Here is a 27,543-nt window from a genome sequence, read left to right on the forward strand (position 1 = left end):
CAGCTGCGGTCGGGTTCTTGTCATGAGGAACCTGGCAACTACTGGTGCTGCTGCCACTAGCTTCAAGTTCCTCAGAATGGTTAGAGGGTTCCTGATCGAAATATTCAACAACTCTGTTCGCCTGCTGCTCTGTCAAAATTTTCCTGCGTGCGAACACAGGGAAGACATCTCTGTTCAGGGCGGAATGCTTCCTGCTGCTGCTGCCACCCTCAACCTGATCAGGTACTTGACGTGATCCACCAACACCACTATCACTCCATTTTCTTTTAGGAGTGGCAGGAAGTTGCTGCTGCTCTCGTTCCATTGTTTTGTGGCAAAAAAAAGTTTATTGGGGAAGGGGTATGACAGAACCAAAGTAAAATAAATCCACGTAACTTGAACTAAAAAACAGATAAGAAAATAAGGGGGTGAAATAAAGAAAATAAATAAAAAACAAAATAAAGAAAACAAAAAACAAAACAAAAATAATGAACTTAGAAAACCAAAAAAAAAAAAAAACTTTCACTACACTCAACTAATCAATCACCTAAGCCTGCGGCCTGGCTGGCTCTCTCTAACCCTCTCCACACAGCAACTACTAGTACACTACACTACAATCTATCACTCAAACTAACAATCTACTGTCACTCTCTCACAAATACACCTACTACTGCTAATAGCTCACACTCAGTTTAATTCTCTCTCACAGTCTTTAAAAGGACTTTTGTTTTATATACAGTCTTTAAAAAGACTATTGTTTTATGTTGAAACAACTAATATGGATCTGTCTCTCCTCTCTCCAAAACACCAGACTGAAACCCACAAGCTTCGTGACTGTCACACCTCTCTTATATACAAAATGGGTGGGATAGCTGATGATAGGTAGCTAGGAGCTGGTTGCTAACGTAGGATTGGTTGGTTTTTGTTAAGACTCTAATTGGTGCTGAAATTCCTATTTTAATGCAGAAATCAGTGTGTTTTAAGCTTCTGTGATGGGTCTATCCCTTCGGATCCTTCTGATTGGCTTAAAAATTCTGCCTAACAGTAAATGCAGCTTTTACACGCTTCAAATTGGCTTTTTATTTCCGATGGCTCTAAATTCCAACGAAATTCCGCATAGAAATTCCGCTATTTACCGATTACCGCTATAGATGTTCCGATCCGGCTCACCGGAACGGAACTGTCAATTTCCGTCCAGAATCGTGTAAATCTCAATTCCGCGGAATCCGACGAGAAACCCTACACATCAGCTACGTGGAACCGCCCAGCTCTGGAGGCAGTCATGTGGTAGGACTGTTACCAGGCAGTAACTACCTTTTGGGTGGCTGATTAACTGCTTGGCCCCTAGGTAGGTAGAATTGAAGGATAAGTGAAAACATATTTATTGAAATTTGCCAGAGAAAATGGGGTTTATGTTTGGGTGGTGATGGGATGAGAGAGGCGTTTAAACAGCTTTCCCTCCAGTAAAAATACACCTCAAAAGAAAATGAAGATATAGGACTCATCCAGCTAGGTTATTGCAATAAATACAGACTTGCGAAGCTAAGCACGTCATTGCATGAAGTTTCTCATTATGGTTCTTGTGGCTTGATTCACTAAGACAAATAGCATTCCTTATCAGAGTTAACATGCCTTATCAGAGTTAACATGCCTTATCAAAGTTAACATGCCTTATAAGAGTAGCATAGTGAGCGCTATGAACTCATGCCTGCTAATTGGCAATGACGATAGCTCCACTCGTCCTGCCCTGAGCCCATGCGGGTCCAATCACTTTAAAGGACATTATCCCCGCACTTTGACTGGCCCAATAGACTGCCTGTCAAGTTTCCTGTTAAGTGATAGGCAGCCTATTGGGCCAATCAAAGTGCGGGGATAATGTCCTTTAAAGGGCAGGATGAGTGGAGCTGTCGTCATTGCCAATTAGCAGGCATAAGTTCATAGCGCTAGCTATGCTACTCTGATAAGGTGTGTTAACTCTCATAAGGCGTGTTAACTCTAAGCATGCTATTTGTCTTAGTGAGTCAAGCCCTTTGAGTTTTATCTCACAATGCAAAACAGACTAGGGGCCCTTTTCCACTTGCTGGGATCGGGTTTGGTAAACGGATCGCAGCCGTTTTGCTGATCGTAATAAGCACTGCGATAACATGTAAATTGCGGTACTCATTTCCCACTTGTGCGTGACGTTTTTTCCTAAATCGCAATTGTTGGGCTGCGCGATTCTCACCAGGATCGCTGCCCGTTTCTGGCCGCTTATTACACAATCGTGGGTAGTGTAAATTGTGGGTTGCGCAATCGCAACGCAGTGCGATTTTGGTTGCGATTGCGTTTTCCAGTGGAATAGGGCCCTAAGGGACTGGGCACGCTGTCTCGTTGCAGAGCTAATGTCAGGTATGAGTCTCAGTGTACGATATGCAAGGACGATACACAGCAGAAACATAGCACTGTCTGATGTACACACTTATGTTTTGAGCAACAGTGCAATTCAATGAACTGCTGCACGCAATTCTCTGCACAACACAGTACTGCCCTATTCTATGTAATTGAATGGGGCTAGATTTGAAAGTTTGCAGGTGCCGTGTTTTTGTATAACACATGGCTACCTACCTTATATAACAATGTAAGTGCATGCATAAGCCCTTAGAGTTATTTCACACTAGACAGCACGTGCATGAATGCGGTTTCGTGCAGGTGTTCCGAATGCATAGCATGCACATTTTAACTTTTAGCACAAACATTAGCAGCTCCAACATGCATCATGTTCCCAGGTGGGTTACATTGCAATGCATGTACCTCTTTCAGTATTATGAGCGATAACATTAAAGTCAATGGACTTTCACGTTACCAGCCGCGTGTTGCACACAATGGCTATCATTCATAAAGCATTTCCGCATGCGGAAATGCCAAAAACAGCTGACTTTACCGACCACTCGGCAAAGTCAGCATTCATAAAGGCTCTTTCCGCATAAAAAAATGACACTACCGAGCAGAGTGATAAATCACCGCCTTGTGCGGTGATTATCGGAACAAATGTAGCAAAATGTTTATTCGTAAAGATCACCGCAAGCGGTGAGAGGTCGGGAAGTACCGCTCCCTGTGATGTGGCGATACCAATGCAAGTGAATGGAGACACACAGACCTCCCAGGCAGCTGCAGCAGAGCGGAACACGGAGAAATGTATCAACTCGGCAGCTTCCGTGTCTCCGCCTGCCTACCGCCAGCCTACCGCCTGCCTAGTTCGGGGAATCTCCGCACTGCCACCGCACCTGGATGTTTTTTTATGAATGCCCACCCAGAAGTCTAAAACACCGGCAGCGGTGTTTTCCCGCACTGATTCCCTGTACCGACAGCTCCTTTATGAATGATAGCCAATGTGCAGTGCAACATAAGTGACAGCACTGCACATAGTGTGAAAGAGCCCTTAGCATGTAGGTGGTTAGTCATGCCTGGTGTTATAAGCAGGGCTGTGGGGTCAGTACAAAAATCCTCCGACTCCTCAGTTTATGAAATCACTGACTTCGACTCCAGGTACAAAAAAATTACTCCGACCCCACAGCCCTTGCCAAGCTATGGGTGGGTGGGTGCAGAAATCATCTGACTGCCAACTCCTAAGTTTAAATACTTCCCAACTTTTTGAGATGAGAAAGAGGGACACTTAAGCCACTCCCCTGCCACACCCCTAGTCATGCATACCATAAAGATTTCATAAGAAAAATGGGTTGTTTTATCATTCAAACTACACTGGTCCTTTCTATCCTGGTTCATTTTCCTTCATATTAACATTTTAAAATTAGGCGCAATATATCAATTTAAAGGATGGAAATAAAGTTTAGAGTCAATCAAGCACATTTTTACTAGAGAAATATATATATTTACATAGAAAGATGGACGGAAAGAAGAATAGGGATCCCAAAGAGGGACTGTCCCTCCAAAAGAGGAACAGTTGGGGGCTATGCGTTTATGTAACTACCGACTGCAGGTACCCAAAATTTCTCCAACTCTAACTCCTCAGCCCTGGTTATAAGCTATGGTAAATTCAATGTAAAAGTGTGTCTGTATAAAACAATTAATGCACCTATAGATTTGTTGCTGTTTCAGTAACTGGAATTTATATAGATTGTTTTTCTATATAAAACAAGAACCATATCAAGACTGAAGCTGGAAGCAGCACACTGTATGGCAGAGCAGGCTGCACAGTGTCAGTGAGGACACTACGCTGTCCTGATACTGTGTACAGCAGGAAATGCCGTACAGATAACAGAACGCGCATCTGCACTCTGATGCATCTCTCCCATGGCAACAGAATCCAGTCACGACCTCTTTGTGATTGGCTGCTCCTTTCACCCCGACCGCCTCCACACCTCGCCTCGCTCTGTCATTCCTCAGCCGTACTTCCGTCCTCTCCTCTCATTGGAGGAGCATGATGTCACCGCCTGAGCTGATTGGCGGGATCCCGCTACTCACGGCGGTGGAGGGGAGAGGGGGGCTCCCCTCTCTCAGCTGTGTGACGTCAGACACAGCGGCCGCCATTTTGAAGCGGAGAGAGCGAGAAGCGCGCCGTGCTGGAGAAGCCGCCGTTCTCGGTCCCTGAAGCGGCATCATGTCGGAAAAGTACGAGGGGGACATGACCTTGGAAGAGAGCGGCGAGGAGAAGCAGGTGATGGCTCTTTCCAGCAGGGGGCGCGCTGGGAGGCGGCGGGGCCCGCGGGCCCTTGGGAGCTATAGCACTGTCTGCATGACAGCTGTCATAGGGAGAACATCTGTCCTGCAATCACACCTGCCCGGGGCAGCTTGGGGGTGGCACCTCCCTGTGCTGCTCTCTTTCTACTGGTTGTTACTCACAGCTTTTCAGAGAGACAGTCCTCTGGGAATCCAATCCCTCTCTCTTCCTCATGTGTCCCTCTTTTAGGACTCTTGTATATGTAAATATATGGATTTTTCTACTGGCAAATGTCTTTCATAGCCTCCAAACTTTATTCTCATCCTTTAAATTGATATAATTTATTCTTTTCAAATGTGCACATGAAGGAAACCTAATGATGATAAAGAGGACCAGTGTGGTTTGAATTCTAAAACTACATCCTTTGCTCATTAATTTTTAGTGGTGGGTGTGTGATTAGAGGAATGGCAGGGTTGTGTCTATTTAAAATGTTCCTCTTTCTCATCTGAAATAAAATAGGAGGTATGGTTACTGGATGTCTGCAAACTTTTTCCATGCTAGGTTGTAACGTGCAAAAAATAAAATTAAATTGCCTAAACAAGTTGCCTCAAATACATCTGTACATATGCCCCAAATACAGGCCCGGATTTACACCACTGGAGCCTATAGGCATAGATGTCCTTGCGCCCTAGACTTCACCCTGCATGAACATAGCTGACACAACTACTTTACTACCCTTGCCCATCATAGGTAGCTACAGGTGTCCCTTAGCATTAGGTAGCCAGAGGTACCCGTAGTATTAAGTAGCTTGTGGTGCCTCCGACTGAAGGGAGATCTCGCCAGTGAATTGCTGAGAGCGAGATGAGTAACCTCTCATATATACTAAGCTTGGGACTCTGCATAGGGAAGGAGGGAGGCGCTTGGGGAGGCAGTGTTCTCCCCAGAAAATTTTTCCAGCCGGGTGGGGTGATATGACAGAATGCAGGGCCGGCGCTTCTCTGCTTACAGCAGAGGAGGAGATGAGCTGATGACAGCCGGGTGCTCACCAAAACTAGCCAGGTGGAGCACCCGGCTAAAAGAGCCTGGGGAGAACACTGGGGAGGGAAGTGAGCCGCCTTTTCATCATCAGACGCCTGTAGACACATGCCTACAGTGCCTTATGGTAAATCCAGGCCTGCCCAAATCTATATGTAAACCCATTTTTTTTTACCTGGTATGTGTGCCTTTGTTGAACTGTGCAGTTTCAACAGGGTTGCGAGAAGGTTTTTTTATTTTTTGGCTCAGTAACCAACTTATCTCAAACTGCAAAGAACACAAATTTACCATCTTAGATAAGATAAAGACACTATGACCAAAAGGTAATTGAATTTCGTGTAGTCTGCAATAATCCCAGGCAGGCGGAGCGTTACCCCATATACCCTGTGGGTGAGCGGAGCACTGGAGCGGACACTACACTATCTTATCCCCACGTGGACTGGCAGCAGGTAGGAACAGAGCCTGAATTAACACTGAGCTGATTTAAAAAAAAGAAAAGGGCAGAAGTCATGTCACGTTTGGCATCACAGAGAAACAGTAGAAATGGAAACCATACCAGAAATATTCTTTTCTTTTTTGGTACTTTACCGTTAGCCGGGCGCATCCACTAGGTGGCGATAAAACTCCACCAGAATTACATCTTTCTCTACTATCCATGGTGGCCTGGAGGGGGAATAGTAATTAACGCCACCTAGTGGATGCGCCCGGCTAACGGAAAAGTACCCTTTTTTCATATCATATTTCTCTTAAATCTGACAGTGAACACTAAAAACATCAGGTTAGGTAAGCTAAATCAATATTTATTGGATCATTTACTTAAATTTTTTCAGTTAATATGAAGATTCAAAGAAATGTAATGTGTATGTATAGTATATTATTTATTATGCATAGCTGTGTGCAAGACAAAGGGTGGTGCGTGTAAGCCTTAGGGACGGATGGCTGCCAGCATCCATCCCTGGCGCTTACTGGTACCACATTGTGTATTGAGATGAATGGGGGTGTTCACCTTACATCACCTGCTGTGGTTTATTCAAGCTGTGCGGTGAATCAAAATTTCCTGAACGCTACTTGCAGATTCTGGCCTTGGCGACCTTTGCGGTCACGGTATCCACCTAGGTTTCAGTCTGCAGCCAGCTAGGATTTTCAAGACCTGATGAATTATGCTTCCTACCAGGAATGCCAGCAGTCTACTGTATGGACTGAATAGGGTGCTATATTGATTGATACTTTCTGCACACTCCCTAGTTTATTTGAATTATCTAGCTGGTTAGTTAGGATCTGTATTGGGAATTATGGATGGTGCTTACCCATTTTTTGTTAAAACTGAATAGGGAACTAGTCTAATTTAGGAGACCCAGTAGGAAACGTCACAGGGAAATTCTGATAACCTGATTCGGTGAACAAGACCCTCTTGAAATTTTTGGTTTCAGATATTGATATTACAGATCGTAAACTATGCCCACAATATTCAGCAAATCACAATGCTTCATGCTGTAAAGCAGCCATTCTCAACTGGGGTTCCGCGGGACCCTGGGGCTCCGTGAGACCCCTTCAGGGGTTCCGTGGCATTTTTGCCACTTTCGCAGGACAAAATAGTCCCGCTTCCCCACTTTCGTGGGCCAAAAATGTCCCGCTGCTTTATTGATGCGCCGCGGATTAGATCAATCCGCCAGACTCATCTCCCAGCTCTCCTATTGGGCTGCTTAGGTTCCCATCATGCTTAGGTGCCCCTTTGAAGCATGATGGGCAACTAAAAACAACTACAGATGGCTCCCAAGATTTTAGAACGTTCAAGGTTTGTGTTAATGGAAGCTTGATACAGTAAAAGTGGCTATTTGTTGTATTACTAGAATGAATGACTTGTGTATTTTGAGGGATTTATGTTTAGTATGACCAACACATCCTTGGGGCAGTCCCATTTCCTATCATAAAAATGTGTCTGGGAGCCACCGCTCTTTGGGAGAACAGCCAAAAATAACCATAGGCCAGACCGTTTACAAATAACTTGAGCTGTCCTTCATGGGTGAGGTGGCTTTGCTTGGGACAGCTGAAACAGTAATAGATAATTAAAGTAGCAAAAGAGCACATGGACTTTGGGTAGAAGGAGCACTGTGGATATTTGCAGGAAGAACATACCTTACCAAAAGTTGAGATGTGTAAAATGTAACTAAAAATATAATCCGGTGATTTTTCAAATCATTTAAGCCAAATATGTATTTGAAAGTAATACACAAAACTATCAAATGTTATAACTGAGAAATGTTATTGTTTTATGAATCATGCACGCTTATTTTAAAGGGAACCTTAACTGAACGGGGGGGTAAAGAGTTTCACTTACCTGGGGCTATTACTAGCCCCCTGCAGCAGTCCTGTGCCCACGGAGCCGCTCTGGAATCCTCCGGTCCCCCGCTGTCACTTAGTTTCGTTTTTGACGACTCACCAGTCGGCCGGCCGCCATGCGTATTATTGGACGCATTCCCTACTGCAATTAGCGCTGTTGGCAACGCGTATCTTTGTACGTGCTGTGGTCCGCAACAGCGCTAATTGCAGTAGGGAATGCGTCCAATAATACTCATGGTGGGCGGCCGGCCGACTGGTGAGTCGTCAAAAATGAAACTAAGTGACAGCGGGGGACCGGAGGATTCCAGAGCGGCTCCAAGGGCACAGAAGTGCTGCAGGGGGCTGGTAATAGCCCCAGGTAATTGAAACTCTTTACCCCCCGTTCAGTAAAGGTTCCCTTTAAACTTGATGCTAGAGGTTTCAAAAAAGCTTGGACAGGAACAACAAAACCCTGAAAAAGTTGTGTAGTAACTCTTAGACCTTGTCACAACTAATAATGTTTATTGGCAAGAGGTATGAAACATGATTGGGTATTTAAAGAGAACCTTAACCAAACTAAAAAAAAAAAGGATTTACTTACCTGGGGCTTCTACCAGCCCCCCGCAGCCATCCTGGAACAATGCTCCAGTCCCCCGCAGCAGCGGCGTGAGCGAGGATGCGCGCCGGTGCAGTGGCTCGGCAACTTAACTGTTGCGGAGGACCAAAGTATCGCCCCAGGATGGCGCAGGCACAGGGCGGCTGCAGGGGGCTGGTAGATGCCCCAGGTAAGTAAAACTTTTTTAGTTAAGGTTCACTTAAAAAAAAAAAAAAAAAAAAAAGCATCACAGACAAATAGTTTCTCTCAGATGTAAAGTTAGGTAGGGGTGCACCACTACAGACTTATAGTGGAACAATTTTATAATGTTTATCATCACAAAATAAGGGTATTTCATTAACTTTAGTAAAACTAGTCAATGAGATGGAAATCCATGTTGATTCAGAATAATGCAAATGTTTACTGCAAATTTATATAGCTCCAAAACTGAGCAGCCCAAGCCAAAGTGGGACTTAACGGGTCCATTTTCAAGGTGCTTAAAGAGACTCCGTAACAAAAATTGCATCCTGTTTTTTATCATCCTACAAGTTCCAAAAGCTATTCTAATGTGTTCTAGCTTACTGCAGCACTTTCTACTATCACAGTCTCTGTAATAAATCAATGTATCTTTCCCCTGTCAGACTTGTCGGCCTGTGTCTGGAAGGCTGCCAAGTTCTTCAGTGTTGTGGTTCTGCTATGAACTCCCCCTTCCAGGCCCCTCTCTGCACACTGCCTGTGTATTATTTAGATTAGAGCAGCTTCTCTCTTCTCTCTTATCTTTTACAAGCTGGATAAATCGTCCTCTGAGCTGGCTGGGCTTTCACATACTGAAGAATTACAGACAAGGGCAAAGCTGTTTGCAGGAAGAAAAGAGCAGCCTGAAACTTCAGTGCATGAGAACAGAGGAAAAGAAACACACAAATGATCTGTTGAGATTCAAAAGGAAGGCTGTATACAGCCTGCTTGTGTATGGATGTATTTTCTATGTGTGGACATACTGTACATCAACCTACTTCCTGTTTTGGTGGCCATTTTGTTTGTTTATAAACACACTTTTTAAAACTGTTTTTAACCACTTTTAATGCGGCGAGGAGCGGCGAAATTGTGTCAGAGGGTAATAGGAGATGTCCCCTAACGCACTGGTATGTTTACTTTTGTGCAATTTTAACAATACAGATTCTCTTTAAAGGGGAACTGAAGAGAGAGGTATATGGAGGCTGCCATGTTTATTTCGTTTTAAGCAATACCAGTTGCCTGGCAGCCCTGCTGATCCACTGCCTCTAATACTATTAGCCATAGCCCCTGAACAAGCATGCAGTAGATCAGGCGTTTCAGACTTTAAAGTCAGATCTGACAAGACTAGCTGCATGCTTGCGTCTGGTGTTATTCAGATACTACTGCAGAGAAATAGACCAGCAGGGCTGCCAGGCAACTGGTATTGATTAAAAGGAAATAAATATGACCGCCTCCGTATACCTCTTACTTTAGTTATCCTTCAAAGTGAACCAGAGACGAAGCACCCTCATGTATTTTACCATATATATCAGTGGGAACATTAAAGAAAACACCTACCCTGCTCTTTGTTTCATTCTTCACTGCTCAGCCTGCTTGTTAACAGACCTGATAAAATCCCTGACTGAGCATTCAGTCTGGCTTTGCTCAGGAATCATTATAGCTGAGTCATTATAGCAGAGCCAGAAGGGGGCAGGCTTGGGCTTGAAAAGACATCAGAGAAGACAGACTCTGTTGTAGTTATTCCTGAGCAAAGCCAGACTGAATGCTCAGTCGAGGATTTTATCAGAGCTGATAACAGGCAAGCTGAACAGTGAAGAATGAAGCAGAGAGCAGGTTAGGTGTTTTCTTTAATGTTCCCACTGATATATATGTAAAATGCATGAGGGTGCTTCGTCTCTGGTTCACCTTAAATTTTCACAATTCTGCATCAATTCAAAATTACCAGTATTTGCACCTCATTGACCATCCATAATCTACACTAAATCATAAAATTAAAAAAGGAATTGAATGTTATGATTGACAGGCCAAAAGTCAATCTTGGATGGTCATGATTATCTGACTATCAGGCAGAACTGCATTGAACACATATGATTCTGTACTGTGCTCAGGAACACTTCCAAAAATCATTACCTATAAACAGTTTGTTGCTGTATGTGTTGTACAGGAACAAAAATGCATGTTACAGGGCCAGAGTTAGGACACCTATGTTTACCTGGGTACTTCTGCGCAGTATAGGTGACTAAGCATAAGAATGCATTCTTCTGTGAACTAAGACCCCGGCTTTTAACTTGGCTGTAGGGATAACAGTTGTGCCTGGATGAGTGAATCTGTGAATGCATTTGTTTGAACATTCGAGAGTGCGAAGGGTTAATAGATTTTTGCTGTTTTCTAGCCACACCCCCTTCAGCACCTCCCTTTCCTTAACTTATTTACTGTCCTAACTAGAGGCGATGTGCCTGGATATATGTATTTTTTTTCTTGTTACTGCCCCCTGTAGCTAGGGTCTAATTCAGTGCACTCCCTCCTTCCCCTGTATGTGTTTGTCAGCATGCACACAGCTTATGCTGGTGTATGTGCATGGTGCACATGGATACATTACGTTAGCTCCCTTGTGCGATTGGTAAGATGCACTATCTGTCCCATGAGAGGATGTCAGGATGTGTGCTCCTAATCCATTGATAGGTTTGATGCAATGAATGTGTTTGCATGTCTGCACTATGCATGTTACAGGGCCAGAGTTAGGACACCTATGTTTACCTGGGTACTTCTGCGCAGTATAGGTGACTAAGCATAAGAATGCATTCTTCTGTGAACTAAGACCCCGACTTTTAACTTGGCTGTAGGGATAACAGTTGTGCCTGGATGAGTGAATCTGTGAATGCATTTGTTTGAACATTTGCTTGCAAGAGTGCGAAGGGTTAATAGATTTTTGCTGATAAAATCCCTTACTGGAGCATTCAGTCTGGCTTTGCTCAGGAATCATTATAGCTGAGTCATTATAGCAGAGCCAGAAGGGGGCAGGCTTGGGCTTGAAAAGACATCAGAGAAGACAGACTCGGCTATAATGATTCCTGAGCAAAGCCAGACTAAATGCTCAGTCGAGGATTTTATCAGAGCTGATAACAGGCAAGCTGAACAGTGAAGAATGAAGCAGAGAGCAGGCAGGGTAGGTGTTTTCTCTAATGTTCCCACTGATATATATGTAAAATACATGAGGGTGCTTCGTCTCTGGTTCACCTTAAATTTTCACAATTCTGCATTAATTCAAAATTACCAGTATTTGCACCTCATTGACCATCCATAATCTACACTAAATCATAAAATTAAAAAAGGAATTGAATGTTATGATTGACAGGCCAAAAGTCAATCTTGGATGGTCATGATTATCTGACTATCAGGCAGAACTGCATTGAAAACATATGATTCTGTACTGTGCTCAGGAACACTTCCAAAAGTCATTACCTATAAACAGTTTGTTGCTGTATGTGTTGTACAGGAACAAAACTTACTGTATATGTAAACATGCCCCAAAAACACAGCTGCCTCCTCTGGGCCCCATGCTCCTTGTCTGTGGTCTGAGGATTCAAAAAATGATACTGTATTCACAAGCTTCAGAGAAACCTGCTACCATGCAAGAGATGTCTTCTTCAATGCAGGGTTGCTTAATTCATCAAGACCATGGCAAACTGCATCTTCATGTATTACAACATGCCTGTAGTAATAATCCTGGTGCTAAAACTGATCTGTTAGCTTGCCAGACCTCTCACCCATTAAGAAGTTAAGAATGCGTCACATGAGACCCTGAAATGTTGAGCAACTGAAATCCTAGATCAGGCAAGAATGAAACAACCTTTTCAGAACTACAGCAAGTAGTCACCTCTGTTTACAAATTGTTAAAACATGAGGTGATGAAATGTGGTGGTAAACATGCCCCATTCCCAGCCTCTCTGAAATGTTTTGCTGCTAACTAATTCAATATTGGGAAATGTTTTCTTCTAAAAAGGAATACAGGATTTATCAATTTTAATATTTTTCATGTAGTATTTCTACTATTTATAATGAAATGCAGGGTTTACGTGATTTGCAAATCCTTATATTCTGTGCTTACACTTTTTTCCCTAATGCAGATTTGTTGCTTGTGGATAGTAAAGCCCTGTCCCCACCTAGGAACATTGGCGCCGGATAGGGAGGCGTTACAGATGTGTTGCTAGCCTCTAGGGTAGCGGACATATTCTAATACTATGCAAGGGGAGGAGGGCTGACGGAGCAGCGCACGAGGAGTTGGTAGGGTGAGTGAGGAGAACAGCATCATTGGCCGGTGCTCCGCTGAGTTGATCCACCAATCCGTTGATCCGTTCAATCTTGCATATATACAAGGCTTTAGTGATCTATGAGGGACAATGAGAGCAATGTCACACTGACAAGTTGCTAACGTTCAGTTAATAATAATCATTATCAACTAATCACTGCTGCATCACAATTCCATTAAGGCCACACTCACAGTGGTACATTACTGAGCGGTTGTTATGTCGCACTGCAACGCGGCTCTCCAGTCTGCAGTGCACCACCTATGCAACGTTCACAGTGTGGCAGGTGTGTTGCAGTACAACTGAGTGCGGCATGGTAACACACTGCATGCGTTACCCATGGCCACCCACTGGATATATGCTCAGTAACGTGGCTCACCGCATTGCAAAGCACCACCTATGCAACATTTATAGTGTGGCAAATGTGTGGGCTTAACAGTGCAATGTGACATTCTATAGTTCCTACATTCAGATTTAGTACAATCCTGCAGCATCAAAGGGAGAAGAACCATCATCTCAGTTGTGCTGACATGACGTGCGTATACGTTCTATGCTTGTATATCAAGACATTGCTTGCTTATCAAGTCAAAATGTGTCTTGCAAAGCGCTCTTAAAGTGATATTGTCATAAAAAAAAGTTTTACACCAAAACATTAAACACAGTAAAAATGAATATGAATCGCTATGAGACTGCTTTGATGTCTTTTGATTGCACACTTGCACCTCGCTGATGCTGACTGATATCCTTGCCGCTGCAGGGCAAATTAGCAGATACTGTATACTCCCAGAGAACTAAGAGTAAGGTGTCTGCATGTGTGATGTCACACATGCACCCATGTGTACGCTGGAGTCAGCAGCAGACACGGACAGGTAAAGTATACTACATCGTGCAGAACATTTTACATTAGTGGGGCAGCGCATGCAGCGTCACAAGGCGCATTCCCAATCGATTTCAGCATGAAATGGATCAGGAATTGACCTGCGGTGTATGGGCAGCCAACAGATCTCTCTCTTATCAGATTTGTTCAGAGAGATCTGTGGCTTGGTTGAGCTGCCCATACATCTTCTGATGTGTTGGCAACTTAATGCCGGAACATACCATGCAATATCCCGTCAGATAGATGGGTTGAATTGATTATTCCTGACTGGTCCGATTTGATTTCTGTTTTCTGATCGCTTCTATATAAAATTGATCAAAAATCGGATCGGACCTGTTGGAAGTAATCGATTTGACCCGTCTATCTGTTGGGAAATTGCATGGTGTGTACTAGGCATTAAGCATGAGTTTTAACCATTGAAAACAAATCAGATTGCTTTAGCTGTTATTAATGCTTTAGACCAGGGGTGCCTAGACCAATAGGGCACTCCTGGTCATGATTGCGATCTACCGGTAGATTGTGACCGCCTGCTCAATAGATTGTGACCACGTCCTGCAACCCCCCCCCCCACCAAGTCCCACAGTACTTCGGCGACTTGGCCGACTCGGACACCATCTTGTGAGTTCCTGGAGAGGAGACAGAACAGAGGCTGCAGGTGAGTATATTTCTTTCCCTTTCCAGATGGGCACATATTTTTGGTGGTAGTGGGTCCGAAGGGGAGTTCCCATGACTCTATTTTTTGTGCTGGTGGACGGGAGAGGGGTTGGGAAATAGATTGAGGAGGATTCTGTGACTCCATCCATGACAATGTGTGTGCAAATGTTGTGGTGCAATTCATATTGCTGAGTCCAAGACACCTACCAACATTTAAAATGCTAAACTTAGCATTTATAATGTTGGTATATTACTAAATATAAGACAAGTTTACTATACTGTACTTGTCTTTAGATAGTAATATACCAACATTATACAAGCTAAGTTTAGCATTTGAAATGTTGGGTAGAGCTCTTGGACTTTGTAACTTTCAAAGAAGCTTGTGAGCAGAAAAAGTGTGGGCACTCCTGCTTTAGACTATAGATGAAGTTTTTTTGCAACGCTACTTTAAACCAAGTTACTTGCAATCCAAGGTTTTACTGTATTTTAAACTACTTGGCTAGATCACTTCATGTTTACTATAAATAATTCTACTGTAATCTAAATAGCATAAGTAGACACTTGCATTCAAAGCAGGTCTGTGAAACAAGGGGACGGACTCTCACAAATGTGCCTATCCTGCATTCACTGTATAATTGCTGCTTCCACAACTTGGAATTGTTTGCATAATGATTGTTTGTGTTTTGGGCATAGCTCACATCCGTTTGATAGACACCACATCGTTTTGTTAAATGAATCGTTTTTTAGAGCTTAATTGCATTGAGCACTGAATAAAAATAACATTTTACTTAATTTTTTTTTTTTTTTTTTTTTTTGTACATACATTTTTAAGAATTAAACTATCACCTTCAATCATTTTAAATCTTCCTTCAGACCGCACTACTGGTAATAAGGTAATTGTGGTAGGACATGTTTAAAATGTGGCAATTACCTTTCCTGAAATGTAGAAACCAGTTTTAATGAGCTCTTCAGTAGGACAGGTGCTGCATGATCAGTGCGCTGTTGCTTTCTGGTAGGAGGTGTGGCCTCTGCTTGTTACTTTCTGCTCAACTTTATACTACTACCACCATATATACTCTAAGTCGACCTCGCGTATAAGTCGACCCCAATATTCAACACTCTAAAGCTGGAATTTTTTTTATTGACTTAAGTATAAGTCCACCCAGCAAAGTTAATGGCTGCACTTGTGATCCAGAAGGGGGTTAATGATTGCACTGCATACAATATTGCAGCCATTAACCACTGCTGTCCCTTAAAGTGGACCCAAATTAAAAATACAAGATTTCAGAAATAAAATCTATTTTCTAAATTATAATGATAAATAGCAGCCTTTTTTCAGCTGCATGACGACAAATATAAAATATTTTACATTTATTGGAGGAATCCCTCCCTTCCTTTCATATTGCTGGGACAGAATCCGGCAAACTGGTGGAGTAGGTGGTGTCCGGCAAAGGAGGAATTGCTAATGGCTGCCACCTGTATAAACCTAGTAATGAAAAAGAGAATGGTGAAAAGCATGGAGTGAAATGCTCATAGGCTTGAAGGAGTGTTTATTTATCTTTGTATATGTCAGAGTGGTGCAACTAAATCTTTTGAATAAAAAAAAATGTTTGGTTTGGGTCCGCTTTAAGTGCAGCCAATACCTCCTCCAGGCCCCCAAGTGCTGCAATTATTCACTCCCTTTCATGCAGCCCAGTATTTCCCCCCTGCCCCTTTCCTTGTTAATTGTTGTGGCCAGGACTTTCAGACCTGTTTTCTTGGCATTTCCTTTCCTCAAAGTATAACTTACCACTGGGTAAATAGCTGCAAATTGGAATGTCGCTATTAGTACACACATTGCTCAGTGTTGCCCGTGACTTGTGTATAAGTCCACCTCTATACTTTTATGAAGTCAATCAGACCTAAATTTCTAGACTTATACTCAAGTCTATACACATACATTTTTGCAGGGCTGTGGAGTTGGTACAAAAATTATCCGACTCTTGAGTCCTCAGTTTATAAATTCACCTCCAGATACCAAAAATTGCTCCGACTCCTTGACTCCAAATCCTTAGCCTAATACTAACCAGGACTGCAGAGTTGGTACAAAAACAAACTCCAAATGCTCAGTTTATGAAACCACTGACTCTGACTCCAGGTACCCAAAGATTGCTTCGACTCTGACTCCACAGAGTCAGAAAACTACAGTGAGAAGCAAAGGCAGGGGGTGGGGGAGGGATGGGCAGTTAATTAGGCAGTTAATCACTGGTATGTTTTAAGCATGACAAAGTAATTCAGCTGGTACCACTTGCCTAAATCCATGTACCCCAGAGATGTAAACACTCCTGACTGCCCTATGAAAGTTTTAAAAATGAGCACATATGTCCAGGCTCAGACCTAATCATTGTCCCAGCAGTATACAGGCGGTGGGGCCTGTTACACACAGTCAGAAAATAGTTCAACAGATGACAAGATTTCTAGTAGATGTCTAGGTTGGTACTTGTCGCCTCAATCTGCCTAGGCATCTCTTGGAGTTCTGTAAATCCTTGCACAGGATTTCTAAAATGCCTGATGATCTGTTCCAAATAGTACAATAGACGGATCTGTTGGGAGGATGTTGCTCATCGTTGCTCAATCTTTTAAAGCAGTTTACAATCAAAAAAAATACTTTACTTACTTAACTTAGGGCCCATTCACACTGGTGTGGATGGAAAACTGATCCGTGGAATGGATCAGTTTTTAAAGGCATAAGTTTTGCGTAATGGACTGAACAGGTCCATTCAAAGGGAGCAATGTGAACGTAATTAACATAGTATCTGTTCACCTACGATAGGGTACGTTCTGTTACGGTAATGAAAGTGAATGAAAATTTTCATGTGATGTGCTCATTTATGCTGCAAGATGTAAGTTTTTTTTTTTTTTTATTTTGATCATGCTAAAACACAATTTTGCAATTTTTAAAGTGCACTCGATGAAGAATTCCGACAAGGGCTTGTTGAAAAGGAAGATCGGCGCCACGCTCCACTTCAGAGGCAAGAGCGGCCGTACTTGTGCAGGCACAAGTACAACCTCACCTGCGCAGTAATTGAACCTGAAGTGGTCAAAAAGGAGGTGCCACGTGGCAGTGCAGCTGGCATTATTAGATGCTGGCTGTAGCTGCAGTTGACTTGCATATACTGGCTGAGAAAACCAGCATATGCACACATCCAGGAAGTGGTTCAGCAGCTGACAACAGTAATGTTAGGAGGACATTGATCCTTTATAAGTGGCTAGTCTCCACCTTCAATTCTTTCGTTTTTCTGCAAGTTCGGGTTTACTGTAACAGTTGAGGTTGCTAGCCTATGATTGCTTGTTGGCATTTGCTCTATAAAGGCCTTTTTAAATTACAATGTCAGGTGAGGAGCTCTACTTGGCCTTTTGCGGTTGTGCTGGAGACCCCTCTGTGCCCCTACGTATGTATGCTCCTTGCAGGAGCTCTTACAGTGTGGCGTATTGCTGTTATTCAATTTTATCTCGTCTAGATCTGCAGATCTTAGTCATAACCTATAATTTATGCCCCCATACAGAAAGGATACCGTATTTAAATGCAATTCTTGAATCCTTTATTTAAGCTGTCAGTGCCTTGAGAAATTGCAGAGTAATAGTCATGGGACACAGTGCTGACCATCACACACTGGCAAGGTCAGATAAGAGGAAAGCCGTTGTATGTTGGTCGGCTTTAGTCTCTGGTGGAGTCTTATCGGTAAATCTTGGGAGTCATGAGCATGACTGCAGTATTTGTGTTTTGTTTTTCAGCATAATCTTGTTGACTTTTCACATTATTTCTGCGGTCACAGGTTATCCAAAGGTTCTAATTTTCTCTTCCCAGCCTCCATTTTCTTACCTCTGTAGTTCCATTTTATTGTAAGATAGAATTATTATTATTTTATGAGCAAAGGTGTGATATCTGATTCCACTATACTTTAATCTTATCTACTTTCGGACCCTGATAATTGAAATCTGTGCCTTGTTTTGATGGTTACCTGGCTGCCAGGGCATAGATTTAAATTAACCACCGCTGCGTGCATCCGCCATTTTCACCGATCTCGCCGTTGAATCCCCGCCGTCTCCCGTCGCATCTCACTCGCTCTGCCTGTCTCTGACGGCAGAGCTCTGTGAGCGGGTCAGGAGCCGATTTCATTGGCTCCTGGCCCTGTCTTTCAATGTCCAATGGCCAGCTCACAGGGCTCTGCCGTCATAGACGCCAGAGTGGGTGGCCCATGTTCCCGACGTACGGCGGTTGTGGCGGGTATGTGCGACGATTCATCGAGATTCCGCCGTTTCTGTACCAGCGGTCTCTGGTCCTTAAAAGGGCAGAGACTGTTGGTACTTAAGTGGTTAAACAAGATATGTGAATATATTTGGATAGAGTTTCTTTTCTTGGCCCTTCAGACCGCTCCACGCCGATTGATGTGAACTGCTTTCAATGGGGCTAGCAGGAGATCGTGGGCACCGGTGTGCGCGCATCTCCGCTTGGAAGGCAAAGTGGAGCTCCGCCTTCAGTCTCCCAGCAACGATCGCTGCTTGGAGACTCTTGGACGGCTTAATCGCCGTCTATTAACATATAACACAGCTGTCCCCCAGGGACACAGGAGAGCGATCGGCTCTCATAGGCTGAAGCCTATGAACCCCGATTGCAGTGATTGGCTGGCTGGGGGGAGGGAGGGATTTAAGAAAAAATAAATAGAATGCATTTTTTTTTAAAAGAGCATAAATATATATAAAAAAAATTAAACACTGGGGGAGCAATCAGACCCCACCAACAGAAAGCTCTATTGGTGGGGACAAACCGGGGGGGGGTTAGTGAGACAAAAAAAAAAACACATGATATAATGAATTGTATGCGTAGTATGGATAAAGAATAGAAAATGAGTAGTAAAGAAGTGTTATCTTTTTATTTTACTTTCAGTTATAATGCGTTTGCTTTATTTATTTATTTTTTATTTATTTTTTTTGCATCATACTGTCATACTGTAACAGTTGCAGTTTAGAAACCGCACTCTGCCTTTTAATCTAGAAACAAAGCAGAAATACTAACCCACTTTGACTACCCACTTTCCTGCAGTAAAACCTTATCTCATGCCGTCTCTCACCGTTTCTTGGCTGTTTTAAGTGCTTCCGAAAAAGGACTGTATTCGACCCAAGTTGGGTGGAATAGCTCAAAGAAGGTCTTTTGCATAGATAACTGAAGTTTTTTCGTAACGCTTCCTGTACTGGAAAACCATATACTTTTTTCTTTGCTCCTAATGTTCTATTTCTTACCTGTACTACACATACAATTAATTATCTAATAAGTTTATTTTCACTTCAGGTTTGCTTTAAAGAGAATCTGTATTGTTAAAATCGCACAAAAGTAAACACACCAGTGCGTTAGGGGACATCTCCTATTACCCTCTGTCACAATTTCGCTGCTCCCCGCCGCATTAAAAGTGGTTAAAAACAGTTTTAAAAAGTTTGTTTATAAACAAACAAAATGGCCACCAAAACAGGAAGTAAGTTGATGTACAGTAAGTTCCACACATAGAAAATACATCCATACACAAGCAGGCTGTATACAGCCTTCCTTTTTAATCTCAAGAGATCATTTGTGTGTTTCTTTCCCCCTGCAGCTATCTTCCACTGAAGTGTGAGGCTGTTTCTTCCTGCAGAGTGCAGACAGCTGTGCCTGTATGTAATTCCTCAGTATGTGAAAGCCCAGCCAGCTCAAAGGAGGATTTATCCAGCTTGTAAAAGATAAGAGAGCAGAGAGAAGCTGCTCTAATCCTAAATAACACACAGGCAGTGTGCAGAGAGGGGCCTGGAGGGGGGAGATGCATCACAGAACCACAACACTGAAGAACTTGGCAGCCTTCCAGACACAGGCTGACAAGTCTGACAAGAGAGAGATAAGTTGATTTATTACAGAGATGGTGATAGTAGAACGTGCTGCAGTAAGCCAGAGCACATTAGAATAGATTTTGGAACTTGTAGGATGGAAGAAAACCGGATGAAATTTTTGTTACGGAGTCTCTTTAAGCCACCTTACCTGTTGATATGTTCGGCTTATCTAATGATTAATGTGCCAGGTGAGTCTGCCAGTGTGTGGCACAGACACCGAGTGCAGATAAGGAGAATGTTGTTAGTACTAGCGTTACACAACCAGTAGCACACTAGATCACTGTTGTCTGTTAGTGATCGTGGATGACCACTTTAGGAATGATCACTGTACAGCTGAGACACATGTTCTGTGCTTAGGGAAAGGGGGATGAAGAACAAGTGGTGCTTAGTGGCAGGAAAAACAAAACAACAGTGCAATTTTTTCTTTTTTCTTTCTTTTTTTTATAATTTTTTGTGATTTCATTTGCTGTGTCCTCGCACAACATTATGATGGGACTGCTGTACTGTAGCTAGAATACTTGCATCTCCTCAGTCTTCACTACTGTACTGAGCTATGATGGATGGATGGAAGAATTTCAAGAATAGGGAGGATTTCAGCATTGAAAGAATCCAGTTTAGATTCTGCATTCTTTTTGCCGTATAAAGCACTATAATGTTCTTGCAACTACTTGTGTGTTTTGAATACAGTACTTGGTTCAGAATACCTTCTTCACCCCAGGGTCATTGGAAGCATGCAGAGCAAGCTCCTCGCTCAGCCCCAAGTGTATATGCAGCCTTGTTTATTTTTAACAGAGAAGTATAGAGAAAGGTAGATGCTTTGTAGCTTTCAGGACCTAAGCAAGGAAGCTTTTGCCTTCATTGGTGGCAAAGAATTTCAGTGTAATTTAAAGTACTGTAAATCTGTCAATAAAGAACTATGGTCTACTCATATCTAACCCTAACCGAGGGACGAACTTGGCTATGGCAAAACTGGCTTCATGGTTCTTCTATTTGTTTTATATTTTTTCTTTTATTATTTTTCTTTCCTTTGTTCCTTTTTTTCCTTTTCTTTTTTTTTTCTTTTTCCTCATTCCTGATTGCTTATCTTTAGTGTTTCACGACCTTTGCACTGTCCTAATAAAATCAGGAGACATCTCATACCCCTTGATGGGGGGCAGCTGTCTCCTCAGGTATTCTGGATATATTGTCACAGAAGTTGTAATAATTGTTATCTTATGCTGTCACCATTGCATATTGGACATTGCTTTGTTCCTGGTCTCTGTTAATGTTTAAAAATTAATAAAAACAAAGTTAAAAAAAAAATAAAGAACTATGGTAGTAGCCATTGCAGATTTCCTTTAAAGGGAACCTGAAGTGAGAAAGATATGGAGGCTGCCAGAAGTATTTCCTTTTCAACCACGCCAGTTGCCTGGCAGTCGTGCTGATCCTCTGCCCCTTATAGTTTTAGCCGCAGCCCCTGAACAAGCATGCAGATCACGTTTCTGACAAAAATGACTAGATTAGCTGCATGCTTGTTTCAGTTGTGTGATTCAGACACTACTGATGTCAAATATCAGCAGGACTGCCAGGCAACTAGTATTATTTAACAGGAAATAAATATGGCACCTACCATATCTCTCTCACTTGTCCTTTAAAAATGCTTGCGTTGCCTGCAAAGCTAATCCTTGGCTTACATTTTCAGAGTCACTCACCTGCAGTAGCTACATACATTGTGGACAATATTGCCTGAAAATGTGATCTGCTGCTCATCAATAGTTAGTAATTTGGAAGGAACTGAAGCCAGAAAACAATTTTTTAGATTATTAATGGCCATGTCTATCAGGACAGGTGTACCTTGGCTACCTACACCTGGGGATTATTTAACCTTCAGAAACCTAGTAGTACAATCCTTGTTACATATCTGAAATTAGATTCTCTGGGAAAGAGCTGAAAATCAAACCACTGTGATTGTCACAGCATGGCCAGGCAATTGGCAGTGGTGTTCAATCCTTCTTATCAGCTCTGTGTTGCCTACTGCCTGCTCATTGGGTATTGAACCAGCGTTATGTTCTCTGTCCACTGAGCATGAGTTGTTATACATGTGACCAGCATGGCATATCTACATGGCAGCTACATATTGACTTCTTGACTGGAAGGTAACGCGTTTAACTACAATAAGACAAGCTAGATGCATTAATTGTATAGAATCACTAGAATGTTCAAATTTTTATAGAATCACTAGACGGTGGTAGCTTATTTAGCACAGCCTGTGTCATTGTTGCATTTATTTTATTGTATTGTTTTGTGTTTATTTTTCCAGGATTCCCAAGAGAAGGAAGCAGTAACCCCAGAAAAAGCTGAAGAGCAAAAACTGAAGGCCAAATACCCCAATCTAGGGCAGAAGCCAGGTGGTTCAGATTTCCTGATGAAACGACTTCAAAAAGGGGTAGGTACAAAGTTTAGAAGAAACTATATGGGCCCATGTTTATATCATCTTGTAGGCCAGTGCTGTCCAACTGGCGGCCCGACAGGCCTCCTGCTGCGGCCCGCCTGCTCCATGCTGTGGCAGCGCTACAAAGTCCCCTGAGTCCCCAGAGCTGAGAGAACCTTTTTTTTTTTTTTTTTAAGCCCCTTTCTCCCATGCTGTGGCTGTTGAAATGTAAATATTTACACCCCCTCCCCTCATTCTCCCCCGTGCTGCCGCTTCTAACGCATCTCAGATCGGCGGCGAGCAGGAGATCAAAACCAGCCAGACCGGCGCATAGCAGCCACACGGTGGACTTAAGTGCTGGATGTGACCAATGATGTCACTTCCTGCATTTAAATTCACCGTGTGGCTGCTATGCGCCGGTCTGGATGGTTCCGATCTCCTGCTTGCCGCCGATCTGAGGTGTGTTAGAGGCGGCAGCATGGGATTGAGAACGAGGGGAGGTGAGGGGGTGTAAATATTTACATTCCAGCAGCCGCAGCGTGGGGGAAAGGGATTATGGTGAAATCTGCGTCGCAAAACGCGTCATGCGGACGCGCTTTACGACGGGGAATGCGGAAGAAGAGGACGCTTTTCCCGAGGACGACTGGCAGTCGGCCGAAAACGAAACTTAGCCGCGGAGGGAGACCGGAGGGCACCGAAGGACCGGCGCAGGCACAGGACGGCTGCAGGAGGCTTGGGAAAACCCCCAGGTAAGTGAATTTTTTTCCCCCACCAGTTAAGGTTCCCTTTAAGGACACTGCACAATAAAGATTATGTGATTTAAATTTACAAACTTGGTCGGTGTGGTGCTGCCCCGGGGCACTTTATTTTTTTTTTTCTTTGATCTGGATATACTGTCATTCAGACCCTTAGCAACTCTGTACCTGTGATAGTTATTAATTATCCATTATATGGTGCTGGTCCAACTTTGAATGATCTTTAACTATGCATGCAGCATACACATAACGGGATTTGTGTACTACTGGAAAAACATTCAGAGTGCTCCCACGTGTGAAACCTTCACCATGTGTGAGGGCTATATGCCCTTAGAACTCAGTCCTGGTGAACTTCCTTCCATTACTCTCAGTAATGTGTCTTATGCCATTCTCATGAATACATTATAGCAGAGTGATGTCTGTGTTGGTTGTTTAGGAATACTGATGATCTGCTGTTGGAGGTGTGGATGTGAATCCATAAAGGACAAATGGAGAGACCTCACACTACCCCAAAACCCCATACAAAACGTGCCAGACTCAGAAGCCTGGTACACGCTTTCAATTATGATTGGCGTATCGCTGACCAGTTCTACCACCGCCATGTATGAGAGTCAACCGATATCGAATACTATGAGCAGATTGTGTAGGTTAACCCTCATACCCTATTCATTGTCCAGCGCTGCGTATTATGTTGGCGCTTTATAAATACAATAATAATAATAATACTGCATTGAAGTAGTACAATTGGTCAGTGGTTGGCTAGTCATAATTGAAAGTATGTACCAGGATTGAAGAGACAGTGAAGTGAAGTGAAAAAAAAAATTATGATGATTTGTATGTGTAGTACAGCTAAGAAATAAAACATTAGGAGCAGAGACATAAGTCTAATGTTTCCAGTACAGGAAGAGTTAAGAAACTCCAGTTGTTATCTGTGCAAAAGAGCCATTGAGCTCCACGACTTTCAGTCTCAGAGAGCTCTGTCTTCTGAAGCTTGTTATCTCAACTGTCAGTCCACTGTATTTTCTTTTTCTCTGTCTGAGGACAGTTCAAAAGTTCACTGGCCTGCTCTGTAAAATCATTTAGAATGCTGAGTAGTGTGTAAACTGCAAATATTAGAGAATGATGTAATGTTATAAAAAACACTATTGCTGAAAATAAAAATATGAGAATATTTTATTTTTGCTACTAATGTTCTAGTAATTATCCGTACTACACAACCAATTTTTTTTTCGCTTCAGAGTCTCTTTAAGGTTGCCAAACCGAAGTGTAGGTCCACCGCGATTTATCATAAAAACTTGAATTTTATTGAAATTGACAGCAAACAGCTCACGTGTTTTTGGGGATAGCTAAGCCCTCAGTCATGGCATATTTTACATACCAGGAGCACACACAAATAACAAATTAGATTAAAATCTTGATAAATTATGAAATGAAGGGGAATATCATACAGTAAAGCAAGGTCCCACTTGGCATTGACACCTTCAAACAAAAGAGACAAAATATTGCAAACAAGTGTTTTGTTTTTTTTGTGTTTGTTTTTTTTTCTACAGCTGAAAAGTTTAAAGGTTCATTACTTCTGATTGTTTTGCAGCTGAATGAAACAGATTTCACAGCAGACTGGCTGCTGTTATCCAATCTTAATAGGATTTGCTGAACGACAGTTTATGGACGATTCTATGTATGAATAATCGGAAATGATAGTTTGAGACCGCTAATGGCCAAAAATCTCCTAACCAATCTAATCAGATTAATGAAATTAATTCACTTTTGGTATCGACCCAGTCAATCTGGTTGGATTGGCTCGATTTTTGCCCATTAGTGGTCCCAAACTTTCATTTCCTATCGTTCATGCAAAGAATGGTTCGTAAACAATTGTGCATTCCTCACTTTATTTTCAGTTCAGGTTTGCTTTAAGCTTGTTTCCTAGTAGTCCCTCGATATGATGTCTTTTTCCAGTGCTGAGTGTATTGGTTGCTATGATGCAGCACATCTCTCTGGTAAAGGAGTCTCAGATACAATATAATTGCAGTTCTCTTTGTGTGAATCAATAGATAAATAACTCATACTGGCTCTGTATGTATTGTTGGACGTTCCTATTGTACTGTGTTACTTCTTGTTAGCCACCATTATCGATGCTGACCTCTCTGCAGCGCTGTGGAAGATGATGGTGCTGTCATTGCTGTGTACAAGATTAATAATGCTTGGCTTTCTCTGAAATCTGTGCTGTATGCAGTGCTTTATAATTCATTGTCTGCCTCTCCTTCCTCTGCCAGTGATTTTGCTTGATACAATCATGGTAATTCAGTCAGCTCGAGGTTCATTATTGCATCATATTTATAGCTGTAATTGTTCAGCACCTGAACAGCTTTAGATATCATTGTGTCTCACCTTAAAGGGGAATTGCCATAATGTGTAATTTCAATAAAAACATTTTTTTTTTATTATTATGAATGTTTTTTGAGAGAGTCGGGGAGGGACAGATTGTTTTTCAGTCAGGTTTTTATTTCATGCTGTGTTCCTATTCAGAAGATTTGTCTACATACTGTGTCCCCATCCCTGGTCCTGTATTTGCCTCCAAATAGTGGTTCTTTTGATGTGTCTCTGCGTTTCCGTTTATTTCATGTCATCCAATCCTTTCACGGTGCCAAGAAATTAAGACTGTCCCCAACATAAATCAACACACCACAAGATACCTGAATTTTTATCAACCATGCACACAATTTAGTTTAAGGCAGCCGAACGAAACTCACACAAGTAATAAAGCCTGCTACACACTTTCAACTATGATTGACCAATTTTACCACCTCCATGTGGTTTGAGGGTTTACCTATAAAATCTGTGCATAGTATTCAATATCTCTTGACCCTCATACTACATGGGGGTGGTAAAATTGGTGAGTCGTTGGCCAATCATAATTGAAAGGGTGTACCAGCCATATGTGTGGAGATCCACTGCAAATCTCTCCACAAAGAAATCTTGCATGCCAATACTGCCATCCAAAAGCAGTCTGAGGATATGTTCCTAGATCTAACGGAGGACTCTAGCCAAAAGTGTATTTGTTCAGGATGTAATGGGGAAGGGTAGAGCTAGAATTCCCAGGATATCTGTTTTCGCCACAGTTTCCAGACATAAATATCAGACATTGAAATATAAAAAGAACTTTTGAACAGAGAAGCCAAAATAGTGAAAAAACGTTTTAAAATCCATTTAAAAAAGGGCGGTAGTGGTGGGCTTACCTCCCGAGCAAATAAACGCACACTGTGTTGATTTAAGTTCAACAATAATACCATTTATTTAAGTACTCCGCAATGCAACCCATTTTGCTGGTCTTATCCAGCTTCATCAGGCAATCAAGGGAGCAAAAACTAGTACAGGTCTGGATCAAAGCTAAGTGCCTCTGTGTAAGTATTAGACGATCATTTATTGTAGTTGATGAAAACAGCAGTCACACAAGCTGCCCACTTCTCTGAGTGCTGAGCACACAATTGGGCTTTATTGAGTTACATTCACCAGTTTTGCCTCGCTATAGATCTTGTGACCTCAAAAGGCATCAGTTACAGCACGATATCCTCTGCATCTCTACTCATGGGGTTGTGATTCCAAAGACCCCTCTGAAATAACAGGGAATACTACGATCCCGCAGCATGTTTCCATGGACAACCATAGAAATACTTCAAAAAGAGTGGTGCCAGATGCTGTCCTCCCTTCCATGATTAGTTTCACCTTGTTACAGACCGCATTCATGTTGTGTAACTATGAAGGAGGTTTCCTGATCTTTGCAATGGAGCTCTTGGATGCAGTATTATCTACGCAGCTTTGATAACACATTAGTTAAACATTTATTATAAGCTGAAGTAAACAAAAGCCTCCACTATTTTTATATGCAGTGTCATAAAGTACAAATGATAAGGTGCATATTTGGACACAAATATTGCTGACCTGCAGGCACTCAATCCCTCTGGCAACATTTTAGGGCCAAGTGTACAGATGTATCCCATAGCTATAGCTTTGTTACTCTTTTTGCTACTATTGGGGGGGAACTTCA

At 42.4% G+C, this 27,543-nt stretch overlaps 1 protein-coding gene across 1 annotated transcript in view; it reads left to right on the forward strand.

Moving 5' to 3' along the window:
- Positions 1-4,423: 4,423 nt before the first annotated feature.
- Positions 4,424-27,543, forward strand: part of ENSA (endosulfine alpha) — a 31,392-nt gene continuing 8,272 nt past the window's right edge. The window contains exons 1-2 of the mRNA XM_068251633.1: positions 4,424-4,633; positions 22,633-22,758. Coding sequence (XP_068107734.1) covers positions 4,577-4,633; positions 22,633-22,758 — 183 coding nt within the window. The 5' untranslated portion in view covers positions 4,424-4,576. The remainder of the gene's footprint in view (positions 4,634-22,632; positions 22,759-27,543) is intronic.

The sequence above is a fragment of the Hyperolius riggenbachi genome, chromosome 9, assembly GCF_040937935.1.
Source record: "Hyperolius riggenbachi isolate aHypRig1 chromosome 9, aHypRig1.pri, whole genome shotgun sequence".
Taxonomy (NCBI): Eukaryota; Metazoa; Chordata; class Amphibia; order Anura; family Hyperoliidae; genus Hyperolius; species Hyperolius riggenbachi.